This window comes from Lissotriton vulgaris, chromosome 8 (genome assembly GCF_964263255.1).
Source record: "Lissotriton vulgaris chromosome 8, aLisVul1.2, whole genome shotgun sequence".
Lineage (NCBI taxonomy): Eukaryota > Metazoa > Chordata > Amphibia > Caudata > Salamandridae > Lissotriton > Lissotriton vulgaris.
In genome coordinates, this window is record NC_141696.1 from 745,629,109 (window position 1) to 745,648,734 (window position 19,626).

The following is a 19,626-nucleotide window of genomic DNA, read 5'->3' on the forward strand; positions in this document are numbered from 1 at the left end:
AGAGAGGGGCAGGTTACCTGCTCCAGACTGGGTCCCACCTTGGAAGGGTCCGCTGACATCAGCGGCTCTGCCAGGCTAGGCCTGACTACCTCTGGAGCATTTTCTTCACAAGGGGTAAGATCAGTTCCCTGAGGAGGCTGATCCTTTCCTAATGTCTGGGGGGAGGGAGATTTCTCTTCCTCCTCAATGCTCTCTGTTTGTGTGGAGTGATCCATAGTTTCTGGCTTCACAACACAGGAATCAGTTTGAGTTTGGGCTGTGGCCATCACAGCCCCACCAACCTTCTCGGGAGGGGATTCAGTTTGGGTATGGGCTGTTACCATCACAGCCCTGCTAATCTGTCTAGGAAGGGAGTCTGCTGAAGATGGGGCTGAGACTTGCACAGCCCTACCAACCTTTTCAGGAAGGACATCTTGGATTGGGGCTGTGGCCATCGCAGCCCCACTAACCTTTCCATGGAGATTTACCCTTTTTGAATGGGTTTCTTGTTCCACCTCAGCCCAGGCTGAGATTTCTAAATCATTCCCAAGTAGACAATCTACAGGCAAGTTTGGGGACACTGCCACTCTCTTTGGGCCAGTAACACCTCCCCAGCTGAGATTTACCACTGCCATGGGATGATTTTTCTGCATTCCATCAATGTTTGTCACCTGGTATGTGGCACCAGGTAAAGTTGCATTGAGGGGACTAGATTCTTAGTCACCATAGTGATGCTAGCCCCTGTGTCTCTATAGGCCTCAACTTTCTGACCATTGATGTGGGGCTCTTGCCTGTACTTGCTCAAAGTGTTTGGGCAATCAGTGAAGTTGGCAAACCCCATGCCATTTTCACAGACAAGAGTATCTTCATTAGGGGACCTGGTTAGGCCAGAGTCCACCTGAGTTCCAAAAGTAAACCCACCCAAATTCTTGGGGGTGCTCCCACCATCTGGGGGATTACTGCTGACAGTAACAGGAAGTGTTGGAGCTCTACTTGGAGGAATATTCTCTTTATTGCTATTCTTTGGACAACAGCTGTCTGTTTTCCAGTGGCCATGCTGTTTACAGTCATGGCAGTAAGGTTTCTTCTGATTAGAGGAGTTGTTTTGGGACCCACCCCCATCCTTGGAGTTTTGGGGCCCTGTGGGAGACTTGTCTTTAGATTTATCCCCACCCTTCTCTTGAGCCTTGGAAGTATCCTTCTTTTGGTCATTACCCTGATTCTTAGGCCTAATCCTGGTTCTGACCCATGTATCTGCCCTCTTACCCAATTCTTGGGGAGAGGCCAGATCGGAGTCCACCACGTGCTGGTGCAAAAGCTGGTTTTGACAATTACTGAGGATCTGCTCCCTCATAATCAAATTATACAATCCTTTATAGTCATGTACTTTGCTTCCCTGCAACCAACCCTCCAGAGCCTTAGTAGCACAATCTACAAAATCAGTCCAGCCCTGAGTCTGAGCTTTTTGCGTATCTCTGAACAACAACCTGTATTGCTCAGTGGTTAAGCCAAACCCATCAATAAGAGCACTCCTCAGGACAATGTACTTTTTAGCATCCTCAGGTCTAACAGTGAGGAGCCTATCTCTCCCTTTCTCAGAAAAGGAGTACCATAAGATTGCTGCCCACTGTTCTTCAGGAACCTGCTGTACCATGCAGGCTCTCTCCAGAGCAGTCATCCATTTGTGGATGCCATCCCCTTCCTTGTAGGGGGGGGCACAATCTTTGTCAGGTTTCTATTTTCATAGGACCTGTCTTTCTCCTTAGGAATAATGCTGCCACCAGTGGAATCTAATCCACTTAATCTTTGCTCCCTTGCCAAAGCAGGTTTATTTTGGGCCAGGGCTACCTCCTCCCTCTCTATCTGGAGTTTGACCGCCTTCATTCTAGCCCTATACTCTTTTCTCTGAGGGGAAGTCATTCCCCTTTCAGAGGCCCTTGAGGCACTAGAAATGTTAGATTCCCTTGAAGGGGGATCTCACTCTTCTATTGCCAGGAAAAAGTCTGCTATTGGGTCTGGAAAGGTGGCTCCCCTCTCCATTCCCATGTAGGCTCAAGTTGGCATGGCTAAGCCTTCCAACTTGGACCTGTATATCCCTGTGATCCTGATCTGACTCTTCACCTTCTGATTCATCTGGTTCTGGGTCTACTACCTCAACATCTGGGGTGGTAGTCTCAACATCTGGGGAATTCACTCCTTCGCCTGACCCTAAGGGAGCTGTACTATCTTTCTCAAGATCATCCTTCTGCAGGATGGCTATCAGGGTGGGAATGGTGGGGTTGTGACCCCTTCTCAGTCCTCTTGCAGTACACAAGGTACTCAAGTCCTTATGGCTGAGCTTGTCATAGCTGGAAGGTGCCTGGGTAAGGTCACCTGCCACAGGCAGAGAGCTGGAAGCTTCACCTGTGCCAGACATGACTCAAGTGAGGTGTACGTGATGCACTTACCTACACTAAGTGTTTTCCTACTGTACCTTGCTAGTGAGTTGTAGGCAGGGTGTGCTAAGCCCTTTGATCTACAACTACTAAGTTCAGTAGAACTTAAATATGTAAGCTTTGTTTATATGTACCTATGGTACTTAATGTGATCTTTCAATTTGATAAAAAGATTGCAATGGTAAAACAACAGCAAGCTCAAATCCGCATCGCTGCACACCAATGTGAGAAGTTGGCCTGATGTATGATGTCCACAGTTCTGTGGGCACCTTTTATCAGTCCAAACAATCCCTTATGGTGGTGGTTGTAAGTCAACCTTCTAGACAAGTTATCATAGGGGTAGCATGGACTAAGCAGCCTTAAAGGCTTAACTCAAGAGGGCATGTGAAGCCAGCTGTTAAACCATATACAACCCTGTAATATCAAATGAAAGGACACCACACAATTTATATATTATAAAAATATATGTATTTATTCTCAGAATAATCCCAAGTACTCTTTATGAGTAATGAAGCACAAGCGTTTAAACAAAAGCACAATATAACATATGAAAGTTGCACAATTATGGATGAGGCCGGTGGCCACTCAAACCATATATCAAAAAAGTGGTATAACAATTACTATTCGATCAGTGGTAAGGCCTAGGGCCTTGGGAATCGCTGGGACTACACTGGACTAACAGCAGTTAGGACAGGAGTAGCCCGCGGGATTCGGGTGCAGCGCTAAAAGCACACGCATGCACCAATGCAAAGTCAATGGTGCGTAAAAGATATTGAGTTACAGTTTTAGGAGTCTTCCGACTGGACTAGAGTTACCAAACTTTAGACTTAGACACTAGAGGTGTAAACCACTACAGGAGCACCGGCGTTCACGATTTACCTCACCCACAGGAGGCGGATGCATAGGTGCCAAAGTGTGTCGGGTTTCGTCACGCAGTTCGATGGTTCCTGGAGATGAAGATGCTGCAGGCGTCCAGGAGAGAAGAGTCCGGGTGGATCGAAGATGCAGAGTACCTGAAAGCAGAGGGGACAGAGTCTGGGTCACTCAGCAGTGACCAGGGTGGAACCAGGAAGGAACTAGGCAATGTCGGGCGCAATCAGGTTGATGTGGGCACCTTTTATCAGTCCAAACAATCCCTTATGGTGGTGGTTGTCCCCTTTGTCCAGTTTCGTGCCAGGACTGGGGCTGGCAAGCCCCAGAACCGGTTTGACTGGAATTTGCTTGGGGACACCTTGTGCGCCCCAGGCAGTGTCTAGTTTCTTTCAACCCTCCCTGCTACCATCCACTATCTCCTGTCTGGGTGGTGTGACACCTCCCTGTGACAGGAAACCCCCCTGTGACAGGAAACCCTTTGTCCAGGCCTCCACTGCCAAGTTTCGATCAGCAGCAGGAGGTGAGACATGTGTCTGTGGCAGCAGCATCCATTTTGTGATGCTGGGGCTCTGGTCAGAATTAACTGCGTTTTCAGTAAAGTAACATGTCTTCTCCCTCTAGAAGGGTGGAATGCTACCCCTGTCGCCAGAACTTGCGAGGGGGTAGTATTCCAAAGTGTATGACACCAAAGACGACATGTTTTGATAAAGCCAAACCAAAGTTAGCAATGACCGCGAGGATTCTAATGCACTTAAGAGTATATGGTATGGCAGTACCACTGCAACAGCAGTACGGAAATGGTTCCGACCACTGCAGACAGGCTCAGCTCATGCTAGAGCACCATCTCACATAAAACCAAGCACTCCAGGATTGTTAAGGCCTGCCATAGGAGTGACTGATAGGTATATATGTGTCCAGATATAGGTTTAGATATAGGTATACTATATCCCAGCAAGGGGTGATTAGACCACCTTGCCCCAGCTGAGTGATCAGCCAGTTGTGTCGATTTAAGTACCAGCCAATGGTGGCAAAAGATATGCTGCAGCCCCTGGTAGGCCTTGGATGCACCTATGCCCTGAGCAGCTGTAGTGCATTGTACATGGGCTGATCAGGTGTCCAGTACCAAATTGGTGATGTACCTAGGGTACATGGAGTCCATTTAAAGAGAGAGCAGATAGCCCGGGACCCTGATTAGCAGGATCCCAGGCCAACTAAGTCGAAAACCAGCTAAACACTAGGCAAAAAAACTGGGGTAACCATAGTCAGGTATCCACCCTCCTACAGATGTCAATTAGGAGACAAACCTATCCTGGCTTCATATCTGTACATGTAATCTGAAATTTTCTTGAGGGCTCTGATTTTTTGGATGGAATTTGAGCATTGAAACAGGCCACCACTTACTTTTGCTGAGCAGAAACCCAGGTGGGAGAATTTGGCCCAAAAAATGCCAGAACCTTAACACATGTTCTATGTGTCTCAAATAAAGTTTTTTTTTAAGTCCACTCAGCTATTGACAGGCAACCCGAGGAATGCAGTTGTGGCACTGAAACTGTGCCTGATATAATCTTGTGAGTTTAGTTTCAGCATGATGTGTGAGCCAGCAGTTTCTATTCTTGGTAATTTCTTCAGAAGTACAACTAATGGATGAGCTAAATACAAGCTCCCACCATAATCCAGTTTAGATGAACTAGGCGGAGTGGCAACTGTGACTTTGTACTGGAGACAACTTCACATCATTGTGAGAAAGGTAGAAATACCTGTGCAGACTACACCATTAATCTGCTTGACCAGTGTAAATTGAGAATATGTTGGAAACCCTCAGGTGTTTAAATAAAATGAACTGGAGTAAATCCCAAATGGTATGGGCCCCAGATCAGATTGCTGTACACTCTGTATGTTACAGCGTGCCACTACGTTTGTTTTCTTCTTTCATATGATTTTATTAATTTTAAAAGACAATACAGAACATCAAAAAAGCATAGCTGGATTACAGATGTGTAATAAAAGGATATTAAGCTTTACAACCATCAAATTCTATTTTTGTCTTCTTAATATTGGGCTCCTATTGCATGCAAGATTAGCAATGTAATCCTCATCTGTGATATGAGAATGATCATAAAGTCCAGAACGTGTCGACAGTCCTGCATATTTAATATGTAGGAAAAGCTGATGCAATAAACCTAAGATAGAAAAAGAGGAATGTGTGGAACAGGTAGACAGGGACCAACTTTGTTTTATGGGATTTAACTTCAAGTAGTTGTACTTCATGAAGGTTTCTATTGATTGTAACATAACTTGAATGGCCATGCTAAAAGGACCCAGACTTGCAATGAATTCATAGAAGCACAGGTGGGTGATAAATAGGAAAAAAGCTTAGACATAACCAGTAAAAAAGGGTGCCTTGTGGAACTCTCCCGAAATTAATTCAGCTGAAAGGTAAGAATACAGTGACAATAATCTAACCTCTTAAAAATGCCAAAATGCTGTTGACGTTGTAAGAACAGATCCCATAAATGCCAGATACAACCAGCCTTTTCAGCTTTTACAGACACAATTGAAACAATACAACAAAGACAGCAGGAAGCACCTTCCAGAGATCCTCTAAAGTATAAGCCAGGACGATTTCTCGTAAAGAGAACAAACATCCTCCTTGGTATGGATTTGTGACAAGGGTATCCATAGTCAGTTTTTGGATCTAGACTATTGCCTTAAGTTTGATTATTCACTAGAGCAAATAGACGTAATTTACCTATTTGCTCTTGTGAAGATGAATGCTTTGCACAGTTGATGTTCCTTATGAAATAATTTTTCACAAAAAATGAAATTGCTGCATTTATTGAACAATTGAACTGAGTAGCGAAAGATCCCATGCTTAAGATCCAAGTATTCTAGTAGGTAAAATTCATATGCTGTAATCCTGTTATAGCACTCTTTTCCTCATTTGCCTAATAATGTACAAGCTCTTTTTATTTTAAAGGAGTCTAATGATTTCTCAAGTTATCAGCTGAAAGGTTTACTCAAGAAAAACACTTTGAACCGGCACATAAAGACTGTGCAGAAAGAAATGAATCAGCAGAACTCTGGAGACATCCAGGCTCTCTATGAGAGTGAAGGAGGCTTCCTGAAGAATGTGGAAAGTAAGAAGGTGATGTCAGAAGACTCGTCTCATTATGTCCTCATAAAAGGTACAGTAGAGTAGGTTAAACTTGTTTTTCCAATGTCAACCTTGGCTTGGTTCAAAAGTGGCACGGTAAAAAAATGAAACTTTTTATTACCTTGGACATCAATTATAGACAGTGCTGTTATGATTTATGAGGATGTCAACCGTAACCTTGCAATATCCCACTCCGCAACTACCATCCTCAGATTCTATTTTCTGCCATTTGTGTTATGTCCTGCATGTGGAACATTTTACCCTCAACTTTGGCCAAAATTGTTTTGATACTAAAGTAAAAAAAAAATGGAAGCCAGGAAACTAAGCCAAAAAGAGTTGATGCACCTAGTGCAGATGAACTAGTTTAACCTTGACAATTATGAGTTGGAATGCCAGCAAAAGGACTCTCACTTTAATAGCTGACTGCTGATGATCTTTGTATTTGAGTTGGGAAAAAGTTACTCTGTTATCAGCACATTATTTAGTTGGTAATCTGTATGATATTCATATGTTATCTTTGTAACAAGAGTCATTATACAAATGCAAGCCAAAATGTTTGTGTTGTCAGAAGATTTAGTTACACTTTCAGAATAGAGTGAAAACTGTCAGTGAACCAGGTCAGTCAATATTTATAGTATTTTTGTATTGTTGGAGGAACATTCACCTTTGTTTTATGAATAAATTGATAGATAAAAACCAGTTGAACCAAGTGAGCTTAGAGGATGGAATGGGCTTTTGAATAGGCCTCCAGAGTAATGCTTTCCTAATATTTCTGTTTTTTTTTTTTTTTTTTTAAAGGACTTCAGTCAAAAAATGTTATTAGCCAAGAAGATCTGCCTGGATTATCTTCTTCTTTGACGGTAACCCATCCAGTGTGTAAAGAAATAACCAAATGCTTTGATGCTGGCACCGCTCCACCATCACTTGTTAAGCCGGAAAAAGAGGATAGCACTGCTGTTGTGGCTCCTCCTTCTCCTAGAACCTTGATGGCCATTGAGGCAGCCATGATGGAAGAAAGCAGCTCTGATGAGGATTTCAGGAGTGTAAATAGGACTCTGCCTTTTGTCCAGTCCAAGGTGGTGTCTGATCGTATAGATGTGCCACACCAGTCCACAAGTCTTGCAGAAGGGAATGTGTCACCCAGAACTATGAAGGCTATTCAGCAAGCTCTGAATGAAGACGCTGGAGGAAATTTGGACCACAAATGGCCAGTTTTAGTCAATATGATTGATAAGAAACAGATTGAAATTAGCAGTTCAGATGAGGAAACCGTGCCTCCGGAAGTAATGATAGAAAAGAAACCAACCCTTCCTGTCCATACCACAAAGTTAACCAGCACACAAATTGATTTGACCTTGGGCAGTAAAGTTCTTTTGATTAGCAGTTCAGATGATGAGGATTTGCTGCCAGAAATCAGGTCACAGCAGAAACCCACGCTTCCTGTTCACACCACAAAATCGCCTAGCACACAAACTGTTGAACTGAATCATCAAAAAAGCCATGGCTTGGATCTCGACCACATGGTACATGCAGAAACCATTTTTGCTTCCACTTCCACCCAAAAGGAGCCAATAGAAAGTCAACAGCATAGCTCTTTCGACGCTGAACATCTTCCTCTGCCAGATGTGGCTCCCAATGATGTGACTAGTAATGAAAGTATGGTAGATGGATTGTCATTTCCCGTACGTACAGATTCAGTCATTTCCAGTGACTTGCGCACCAAAGGTTCGACTGAATCCACCGAAAAAGCTGACTTACTGCAAAGTGATCTGGAAATGAAAGGCAAAGCGTCCCTGCTGGGCAGTTTTATCCCTACAGTCTCAAGCAGCAGAAAAAGTGCTGAAGAGAAAGTCAGCGATGAAGCTTTTCTGAATGAAGGGAGCAACTCCGAATCTGATGGTATGTTTTGTTTTTATTTGTATGTTAATACAGGGTGTTTAGACACATCAAAAAGGCACAATAGGACCAATAGGAGCAGGACTGTTTTTTTTGCTGTGGTATATAGTTTAAGCGATTGTTTTTCCACATATTTGTTTCATGCTGACCACAGCTTAGTTCCTTAACTTTGAATTTGTCTTGCAAATCCCACAAAATGTAGATATTCCCGAGTAGTACCTTTAAAATTGAAGATTGCATAGGATTGCAGAACCTGGCTCCTGCATTATTTGGTGGACTACCACATCAGTGCACCTGAGTATGCCTATGAGATAGTTTAGAGGATTGAGCACCCATTTACAGACACGTATGTCATTGGTTATCATCATGGAAGGGGCCATTCAGTGTATTATCTTTCTGAGTTTAATTAAATGAGTACACCATATATTCCTTACCCTTGTTAATACTGAGAGATGTGGTTTTCTCAAGACAAGTTCTACTGTGGTCTTTTCTGATGCTCTGTAGTGATTGAAAGAAGGGGCACATTATCTTATAAAACTTCTATATAAATAATAATGGATTTCTACACATTTGGGAGGAAATGAGAGGGAAAGACCACCCTCGTAGTGAAATTATGCAATTCTGGGCTTGAGGTTCAATAATTTTCTTTTTGCAACTACTCAAAACCTGAAGCTTTCATTAAATATTGAACATAGTACGTATCAAATATCTGCAAGGAGGTCATCATTGGCCCTTGTTGAGTCTTCTAGCAAAGGAACAAAGTTTTCAGCCGTACAAATGGCAGTGCCATTGCACTCTCTAGTGTTGTACTTTCTCTATCAGAGAATGGTATCTCTGCTCTATATTTGACCAAGTCAAACTGCATATTACAGTATCTCCTAAAGGGAACAGTTGAAATACGATACACGTCAATACAAATACATGAATCTAACTTACCATAACTGCACATTATCGGAAGCTGTAACCATAAATATGCCTACAACTCTCATGTATACAAAAAGCATGTCCAATAATTAGATAGTTTTCTCTTTATAGCTATGCATTTTTTTTTAAATGGTCCTGAAATCTTTCCAACCAACTTTCCAATGACAGTTGTATCAAATAATAAAATGTATAGATCATTAACTTGAAGATCAGTGAAAATTCCTTCTGTTTAACAGACAGCTTCATTGAGGTGGACAGCGACCTGAGCGATCATTTTCAAGTCCCATTGGAACCAGTGAAAGTCATGTTGACGGAACCTGTAACTGTGGCACTCACTCCAGTTGAGGCAGCACCTACAGCAAATCCAGACGCTTCCAGTAGAGAGATTGATGATCACGTGGAAAATGCTGAGGTGGAAAGGGTGCTGCCAGTGCAGCGTGAAGCTGTGCCTGCAGAAGTCCAAAAAGATGCTGTCAATGAGTGGCATGATATTAGTCTGGTAAGGCAACAGGGCTGCTTGCCTAGAGTTTTGACTCCAACCTAACGGATGCATTTTCATGTTCCAGAGATTTGATAAATGTATATATTTTTTTGTAATTTCAAATGCACTTTGCTTGCAGCTTATTTCAAATAATTTCTTATATCAGTTGCACTTCTCTGTGTTACAGTTCTGACATTGGTGTGATACCCATAATATTTGTCTTTTGTACTTATCGAGAATGCAGAAGCATTTCTACTAAAAATTCCCTTCTGAGGAAAACACTTTTTTGTTAAATGAGGATTACAACATATTGGGAAGAAGTGTTAGGAGTTGTTGATAATGACTGAAGCAACAAGTTATGACAAGGCCTATACCTTGTAGGTTACAGGCTAATCCTCCACACTGTGGATGATCAGATAGTCTTCTGAGTATTGGTGGATTCTAGTGAAAAACGTTCTAAAAAAGGATCAAGTGTGCTCCGAAGACAAACCTGACCTCAGGAAAGGTGGGGATTGCAGGCAGTTAATTGCGGAACACATGCCAGGATAGGGGCTCAAGGTACCTGAAGGATCAGAAACAGGACCGCTCCTGCTTCACCGATTGATTCCAAAAGAGTTATTCACACCCTTTCTCACCTGTTTAATCATCAGAGCTTTTCAACTGTTTCATCTGTTGTTTTCCTTAAAAACTGTATACTTGGTTTATACTAATCTATAAGGTATGCAAAATATGAAATTGCCCCATCAGATCGCTTCAGAACTCAATTTCTAACTGGCATGTTTTCATTAAGTGTACAGTAAGGTAGAATTCGTACTTCCACTGTTTTATTGGCTACCCAGGTTTGGGAGCTGGGTTCCAAGAACATTATATCTGAAAGAGACACGATAGAGATAGATTCCTTACCTTAGAATATCCCCAGGCGTCAGACTGGATCCGGAAACTTTTGCGTAGCAGTACCCTTGCGCGTCGGTAGGCGTCGTCTGCGGCTCCGCGTCCTTCGTCGGCGTCGTGGGCACCGTGATGACGTCGTCGGAGTACTTAGACGCCGCCTCCGCGTGCTGACGTCAGTTCTTTTTTCCGCACCAGCAGGACAGATCCGGAAAAAGTGGTACCTAGTCACTTTTTGACTAATTCTTTTTGATCTTTTTGATCTCCCATTTTCGAGTCTTGACTCGTTCGGTGCCGATAGGCAAATGCCTGGGTTTAAGCCATGTGACGATTGCGATCGACTGATGTCGGTCACGGATCGTCACCGTCGGTGTCTCCACTGTCTCGGCGCCGACCACGACGACAAGACCTGCCTCGAGAGGTCCCGGTCCGGACGGAGGTCGAGGGACCGGTCGAGGGAGCAGAGCCGTCATAGCTCCGGGAGTCGACATCACTCCTCAGGGTCGAGGTCGTCAGGTAAGCACAAGAAGTCGAAGAGGTGTCATCGCTCTTCCGACTCCCCCCGACGCTCGCGTGACGCGGCCGGGGGTTCAGGTGGCACCGCCCACGCGGCTCCGTCGGAGTCGCAGGCGTCGCGTCCGGCCTCATACCCTCCGGTCCCTGGGCCTAGCGTGACGCCGGGGGAGATCGAGCGGTTCCTCGTGGCCATGAGGTCCCTCTCTCCCCCGATGAGTTCCGTGGCGCCTTCGGGCCCAGCGGCCCCGTCTGGGGGTCCTAGCGGGTCGGGGGCTTCGGCCCCGATGCCACCGGCTCCTTCGGGCCCGGCGCCGCAGGGCCCCACAGAATCCGTTCCGGATCCGGGTCATCGCCGGTGGATTTAACGACCTCCCCGGCGACGACCCCATGGGTGTCACCTCCGGTGCCGTCCTCGGGCGGCGCCGTCCTCGACGCCTCCCTCTACTTGGTCCTGGCGCCGCTCTGCGCCGATTCAGACGCCATTTGGAGAGTTCACTTTCCATGAACCGACTCCATCCTTTGTTGAACCTGAGTACCAGGTGGTGGGTGAAGAGGAGGATTAGGAGGGGTCTGATGACCCTCTGACACGTGAGTGCCAGTTTTATGAGGACTGGGCAGGTGAACTTGGGGAAGCCAGTGGGTTAGACACTTCACCTGACACTGGCTTTGTCTCCCCTCCTAGGGTGGCTACGGGGAAGGGGGCAACCTATAGCGGGGTGTTGATGAGGGCAGGCAAGGCCCTGGGCCTTGAGCTCCCCGTCGCGGCCATGAGGACTAACCTCCTCACCGAGGTCCTTAAGCCGCAGTCATGCTCAGCCGAGCCTCTGCTGCCGTTTAACGAGGCCTTAACTGACGTTCTTTTGGGCACTTGGTCCAAGCCCGCTACGGGTTCGCCCGTAGATAGGAACGTGGCCATACGCCACCGCCCGGCCCCGGGTGACCTATGTTTCCTCTCCACCCACCCCACCCCTGAGAGCCTGGTCATCCAAGCCTCCAATTCCCAAACCGCATTACCGTCGGCTCCGCCGGACAGGGAATCCAAGAGGTATGAGCAGTATGGCAAAAGGATCTTCTCATCCCTTAGTCTGGGACTGCGGTCTTCAAACACTGCATGCCTCTTGGGCCGCTACACCCACTCTCTGTGGGATACGGTCGCGGAAGTGCTGCCTGAGTGTCCGTTGGATGTACGGGCCAAACTCGGCCAAGCCCTTGTGGAGGGTCGGGATGCAGCCAGATATTCGATCCGGTGTGGACTGGACACCACCGACTCACTGGGCAGAGCGATGGCAACGACGGTGGCGGTAAGACGCCACGCCTGGTTGAGGTCCACCAACTTCTGGGAAGATGTCCAGAACACACTTATGGACATGCTGTTCGATGGCCGCCGCCTCTTTGGCGACAAGACAGACCATGCGCTTGAGCGTTTTAAGGACTCCAGGGCTACAGCCAAGTCCTTGGGCCTCTCGGCCCCACACCAGCAATTGGCTGCTTTTCACTCCTTTCGTGGCCACGGAAGGGGTGCGCCCACACGTGCTGCCAGCCACGCTCCGCAGGTTAATACCCAACGCGGTGGCGGCCGTGGGAACCGTCGTGGAGGCGGTCGGGGACAACGGCGAGGCCAGTCCACACCCTCCCCCACAGCATCCGCCTCAAAACCTTCCTAGTCCGTGCTTTTCGGCCCATGTGACGCCAGTGGGTGGCAGGGTTCGCCATCACCACTCCCACTGGCGCACTGTTACATCAGACAGGTGGGTGCTGCAAATCGTCTGAAGGGGCTACTCCCTCCCCTTCGAGACGACTCCTCCAGCCATGCCACCGCAGAACCACCGTGTTTCGGGGGATCATTTGCGACTTCTGCGGGAGGAAGTTACGGCACTCTTGGCCAAGGGGGCCATTGAGCGCGTTCCTGGGCCAGAAGTAGGGTGTGGTTGCTACTCCCACTACTTTCTGGTACCCAAGAAGGGCAAAGGGGGCCTACGCCCTATCTTGGACCTAAGGAACGTCAACGGCTTCCTTCGGAAGGAGAAGTTCAAAATGCTGACACTGGCTCAGGTCCTAGCTGCCCTGGACCCAGGAGACTGGATGGTAGCGTTGGACTTGCAGGACGCTTATTTCCACATCCCCGTCTGGAGTTCTGGACTTTTTGGTTCCGTCCAGAGGTGTCAGGGAACAACACCCGAAGACCCCGGAGTTCCACCTGTCTTGGTGCACAAATAAACAGAAACACGGGCTTCTCGATGGTGGCGTCAAAGACCAAAGGTTTATTACTGCAGGGACACAGAAGTCACAGAAACTACGCATGGGCAGTATCTAGGAGCCTGTTCGATTTGTACAAAGAGGGTTGCTCCTTATATACTGAAAATTGGGCTTCGGGCAAATTCTTCACATGTTAGTACATTCCCAAACCTTTGTGTCCTAAACAATAAATATTTGGCGTTGCACAGGAATCGTCGACAATATCTGATGACACAACATTACGAATGAGAGGTTCCCACTTTTCCATCATAATCTCATGTCAACTTTTCATTCAGGACCCGGACCGCCTCATCGTAAATTTCGTTACCTCCCCCTAATAAAGGCCCAGAAGGAAAGGAGCAGAGCCAGGTGCTGAAGATAGAAAAGCAGGATAAGAGATGTTTGTGGGTTGTAAATGGGCAAGGCTACCAGCTTCGGCCGCCTAATCGTGATCAGGCCAACGGACACGAGAACCAGTTCAGCAGGGCTGGCCTCGGGCAGAGGAGGCAGCCTTTGTCGAGTCATGCAGCTACAGCGTGATCTGGTCTAAGGTGCACGTGTCACTAGAGAGGTGAATCTCCGGCTAAGGCTACGTGTCCTTAATCGAAATGAAATGATCAGAGGTTATTGCGTATGTGAGGGCAAGAAACACAAAATGGCTGCCATGATCTAAGATGGATGCCATGGGTAGATCAGAAATGTGTTGGTTACAGGAGTACTCTTGCTCGTAGCGTAGCGAAAACACCAGGATATGCTAAATGGATCATTTGCGGTTCGCTGATACCAATATTATGTATTTCCGACAATATTGAAAACACGGGTTCAAATCGTCACGGAACCTCAGACCCTCCTTTTGCCCTTACATAGGCAATTACTCAGTCTATGTCAGAGTCTAATTCTATGCTCATCAGGTCAGTGACATGTTGTTGTATCATCATCCTTTCTCGTGCCTTTTCTCCAAACGCAGGTGGTTTTCTAAAACAGGTTGCAGCACAAAGACTACACAGAGCAGGACCACACTGGATAATCAGGCAGCATGAGAATAGGAATACTAAGATGACACCAATGACCATTAGAACCTTCCATCCCCACGCTGATATCAGAGTCCAAAACCACTCCATGAAGGACCAGTTTCCCTTGTCTACATGAATAGAGTCGGAAATCTTGTGTAACTTCGAGATCGCCTCATAGACTGTTGGAGCATTATTAGGAATAAAGACACAGCAGCTCGATTGGATCATTCTGCATACCCCACCTCGATCTGCAAGTATTACGTCTAGAACCATACGGTTCTGCAACGTCATGAGTCTATCCGCCTGAAGCTCAGCTGTCAAATTTCTAAGGGCACCAGCAGTTTCGGTGATAGTAGATTCAACTACCCGTGTTAGCTGACGTATGTTTCTACTATTGGCCATAGGCCCCCAGAACGGAAGGAAACCTTTGAAGAAGTCTCCAGCTTCCTGACCAGCGGTATCTTCCTTGCTGAAGACACCTCTTGCTACTCTGGTCTTGTGGTAATCGGATGAAGCAGTGTATGTTGGAGGCAACAATCGAGCAATATAACATGAACCTGAAAAGTCGGCAGGCAACCATGTATACGCTCTGTCTCGACAGATGAAGTAAGTACCCCTAGCAGTAAGAAAAGCAGGGGAAGAGTTAGACGGAAACACGTAAGTCTCTACGCATTCACTCCTCCCTAGCTGAGCTCTCGGATTTCTCCCATTACCTTGCAAACAGACTTGACCTCAGTGAGGTACGACCCAGATTGGAGTTGAGCTTTTACGCTTGCTTTCTCCCAAACTAAGGCGATACTCTGAAGAATTCCAACTTAAATATACTCGTAATTCGTCTCTAGGGTAAGATGGAGTATTATTGACGTCCTTGATCATGTCAATAATTCCCTGGACTAAGGCTTTGTTGGCAGAGTTATATTTAGTGGAACGTGGTGGACGTGGAGGATAGGTTTCAAGGGCATAAGCAAAGATGGTTTGAAGGGCCTGAAATGATCCATTATAGCTAAAAGGCAAAACCAGATAGGGAATGCCTTTATCCATAGTGTGGGGTATCAAGCCACACACCCAGCAGTCTGTAGTGTTAACTACCAGTTGGTGTTGGTGCAAGAGCTGTACAAAAGTGTTATTGATGAATTCAGAGCGTCGAGCTTGCTCATGTTCAGGAAACGAGTGAAAAGAGTGTATGGAAGAAACAGTAGAAGTAGCAGGATCAAGGGGAGGTACTGTAGTTACTGGTACAAAAATCAAACCCATACCAAAGACGATTCCACCCACCAACGTTATCAAAACAATCAAAAATGTAATGGCACATTGTATCAAAAAGCATTTGCTGTGAAGAATTCTGTAAAGTCTGTTTCTGCGAACATAAATCACATTTTCTCGTTGCAGCGCAGGAAGCTCCATCTTCTACAATCCGCTCGCGACCACTGATGATGTGTACGTAGATGAAAACGCCTCTATCAGCCCTGGGAGTTCCCAGAACCAACAGAAAGATCGACCTTGTGTCAGACCCCCGCAGATTCAACTAGGCACACAGCCACGACCCTACGGCTACCCAGACGGCAAGGCAATTTTAAAAACAATAAAACAATAGCAAACTTCCTGGCTGAAGGCAAAAGTTCAAAATTTCAAAATATCACAATAGGCAGTTGCCTGCTTTATTTGTCCATATTACGAGATCGTAAGTTGTATCTTTGTTTTGCGAGAACTGTTTGATCGGCAAATAACGTATCACCAGTAGCTGTTGCAGTGTTCAGGTTCGCAGATGACAGAGTTTTTTCTGATGCAGAGGACAAATGTTCAGAGTTCAGAGGAGTCTTTTCAGGAGGAGAGTCAGAGTTCGGAGTGTCAGTTACCAATTCGGCATCGCTGAAAGGGATGAACTTTGGCGTTTGTTCAAATTCGGAGGCACCAATTCCCTTCTTCACCCAGTCGTCGTAAGGAAGTGGTAGAGGCACACGTTTGACATGGGACGCATGTACCCAGTGCTTGCGACCAGCTACACGAACAGCGGTTCTTGTCGCAAGCAACACTTGGAAGGGGCCAACGAATCTTGGTTGAAGGTTCTTCGTCCTCGCGAAATTTCTGACCACAACGTGGTCGCCGGGTTTCAGCTGATGCCCTGGACTCTCCGGAGGCTTTGGCAATGCATCGAAAACCTGTTGGTGAATAAGACTCAATTTAGCAGTCAAGTCGTAAAGGTAATCGATCAACATAGGATATTCTAGAGAACAAAACTCCTTTGGCCTAGGCACACCCCACACATTTGCCGGACGGCCAAAAACAATTTCGTAGGGACTAAGCCCTACTCTAGAATGTACAGTTGCTCTCGTTGATAACAAAGCCAAGGGTAGTGCGTCTGGCCAGGATAAACCCGTGGATGCCTGTATTTTAGCTAGTTTTAGTTTGAGGGTGCCATTGTAACCCTCAACTAAACCAGCAGACTGGGGATGGTTTGCACTGTGGAACTTCTGTTTAATGCCCAAACCGGCACACACACTCTGCATAACTTTCCCTATAAACTCACTTCCGTTATCTGACCATACAATCCGTGGCATTCCAAACCTAGGGAAATATTCTTTGAGAAGAATTTTGGCAGTTGATAGGGCAGTATTGTCCTTTAGTGGATATGCTTCGATCCATCTGGAAAAAGCACAGACTACCACCAGGACGTATTTTAAATTATTACAGCGATCCATGTGTATGAAATCTAGCTGAATCACTTCAAAGGGGCAAGAAGGAGGAGCGAAGTGGCCAGCAGGAGTTGGGGTTCCCTTGCCAGGATTATGCATCAGGCATATCATACAATTTTTCACCACTCTCTCTGCACATTTACTGATCCCATCATTCTTCCAGACCGGAGCCAACATCTTACAGATTCCTTTAGAACTTATATGCGCTACTCCATGCGCCATTGTCACCACTGCAAGCACATACGCATCAGGCAACATCCAACGCTGTTGTTCTGACAAATCAATCCAACACCCACTTGAATCCAACTTGCCCGAACTTTCTTTCCATGCACGTTTTTCCTCCTCAGTTGCCTCTTTCTGAATCTCTTTCACACTTTCCACTGTATCCTCACACATTCCAGACTCGGAAATCCATCTTGCAGATGTAGCAACATACATTCTACTCATCATATCTCTAGCTGTTTGTTTAGCAGTTTCATCAGCAAAAGCATTCCCACGACCAACATCATCCGTGATTGCTTTATGAGCACTGCATTTCACTATTGCAACTTCAGTCGGCAAGGTTAGAGATTCCAACAGGTCGTTAACTAGCTGACCATGTTGAATCTTAGTCCCATGGGACGTAATGAAACCTCTTTTCTTTCCACAAACGGCCAAAACTATGGGCCACGCCAAATGCGTACTGACTATCTGTGAACACATTCACTCTCTTTCCCTTAGCTAAAACACATGCTCTTGTTAGAGCTATCAATTCTGCAGCTTGGGCAGAATTCTGACTCACTCTTGCAGTCTCCACAATCGTTCTCAAAGTCGTTACTGCGTAAGCAGCAGTCACATCACCATTCTCCAATTTAAAGCATGACCCATCAACATACAACGTGCCATCTGGATCTGACAACGGAGTGTCTTTTAAATCAATTCGTCCTTTTGTCTCTTCCTCGGTTCTAAAACAGCAATCATGGGGCTCGGAATCACTCGACTCTTGATTAGTCGGCAACAATGTTGCTGGATTCAATACATTGCATCTTTTAATCTGAATATGACTTGCTAGCAGTGTCAGCTCGTAGCCAGATAATCTCGCACTGGTAAGGTGTTGCGTCTTGGTTCGGTTCATGAGTGTGTCAACAGCATGAGGAACCATAACCACTAGCATGTTGTTCATCACCAAACCAGCAGATTGTCGAATGGAAGCCGCAGCTGCCGCTGTAGCTCTCAAACAACTAGGTAACGCTCTGGCTACCGGATCTAATGTTGATGAAAAATACGCACAAGGGCGTTGTTTATCACCAAATTTCTGTGTCAGAACACTCAACGCGCAACCTTCTCTCTCGTGAACGTAGAGCGTGAATGGCTTGCTGTAATCAGGTGTACCCAATACAGGAGCTGAACACAATGCTTTTCGTAACTCAGAAAAACTCTCCTGACATTCATCAGACCATGGCACCGGACTCGGAACATTTTTCCCAGTCAAAGCTACCAACGGTTTTGCTAAAAGAGAAAAATTTGGGATCCACTGCCTACAGTAAGAGGTAATACCTAAAAAGGCACGCACTTCTCTCTGCGTGCGAGGAACACTCATCTGCGTAATTGCTTTTATTCTTTCTGGGGTCAACTTCTTTCCCTCCTTTGACAAGAGATGACCTAGGTAGGTCACTTCTTGGCAGCAGTATTGCATTTTCGAAGGTGATACCTTATGATTCAAATTAGACAAATGATGCAATAACGAAATCGTAGCTGCTTTGCAAGTTTCCTTGTCATCAGCAGCCACTAGAAGATCGTCTACATACTGCACTAGAGCCGAACCTTGAGGAAGTACAAAAGAATCTAACTGACTTTTTAATGCCTGACTGTAAATGGATGGGCTCTCACAATAGCCTTGTGGAGCGCGTTTAAACCTGAAACTTCGACCTCCTAGACAGAAGCCAAAAATATCTCTGCTTTCTTCCGCTATTGGAATGCTGAAAAAGGCATTTTTCAAGTCGATGACTGAAAACCATGTGGCTGTAGCAGGAATCAATGTTAACAAGGCCGTAATGTCTGGAACTACAGGAAACTGCGGGACCACAATCTTATTAACTTCTCTGAGGTCAATGACAAACCTATACACTGGAGGCTTTGTAGGATCAGTTCGTTTCAAAATCGGTAATACAGGACTGTTACAGACATTTCCTCTAGTTTCTTCAACCACACCTTTCTTAATCAAATCTTGTACAATCAATAAAAGTGCTCGTTCACCTTCACTAGATATTTTGTATTGAGGAATTCGTGGAAATTTTACATTTGCTTTCAAAGTGACTACATATGGTGGTATTTCCAAAAGGCCTACATCGTTAGGACCAGTCGCCCAAAGAGTATCAGGGAGTGAACGCAGCTCTGGCGGGAGTGCATCCATTGACAAGTACATTGGAGAGGTGATTCTTTTGCCCAATGTAAGCTGTACTCCTTCCGGAGAACAGTACAATGTCGCATATAGGCGTTTTAACAAGTCTAAACCAAGCAGATTTTCATTACAACCTGTCGTCAAAATTAGGGGTGCTTT

At 45.8% G+C, this 19,626-nt stretch overlaps 1 protein-coding gene across 6 annotated transcripts in view; it reads left to right on the forward strand.

Annotated features, from left to right (window-relative positions):
* ERCC5 (ERCC excision repair 5, endonuclease) overlaps positions 1–19,626 on the forward strand; it is a 235,201-nt gene that overhangs the window by 101,260 nt on the left and 114,315 nt on the right. For all 6 annotated transcript variants that reach the window (XM_086934652.1, XM_086934653.1, XM_086934655.1 and 3 more), the window contains 3 exons: positions 6,265–6,472; positions 7,240–8,340; positions 9,498–9,760. In XM_086934652.1, coding sequence (XP_086790778.1) covers positions 6,265–6,472; positions 7,240–8,340; positions 9,498–9,760 — 1,572 coding nt within the window. The remainder of the gene's footprint in view (positions 1–6,264; positions 6,473–7,239; positions 8,341–9,497; positions 9,761–19,626) is intronic.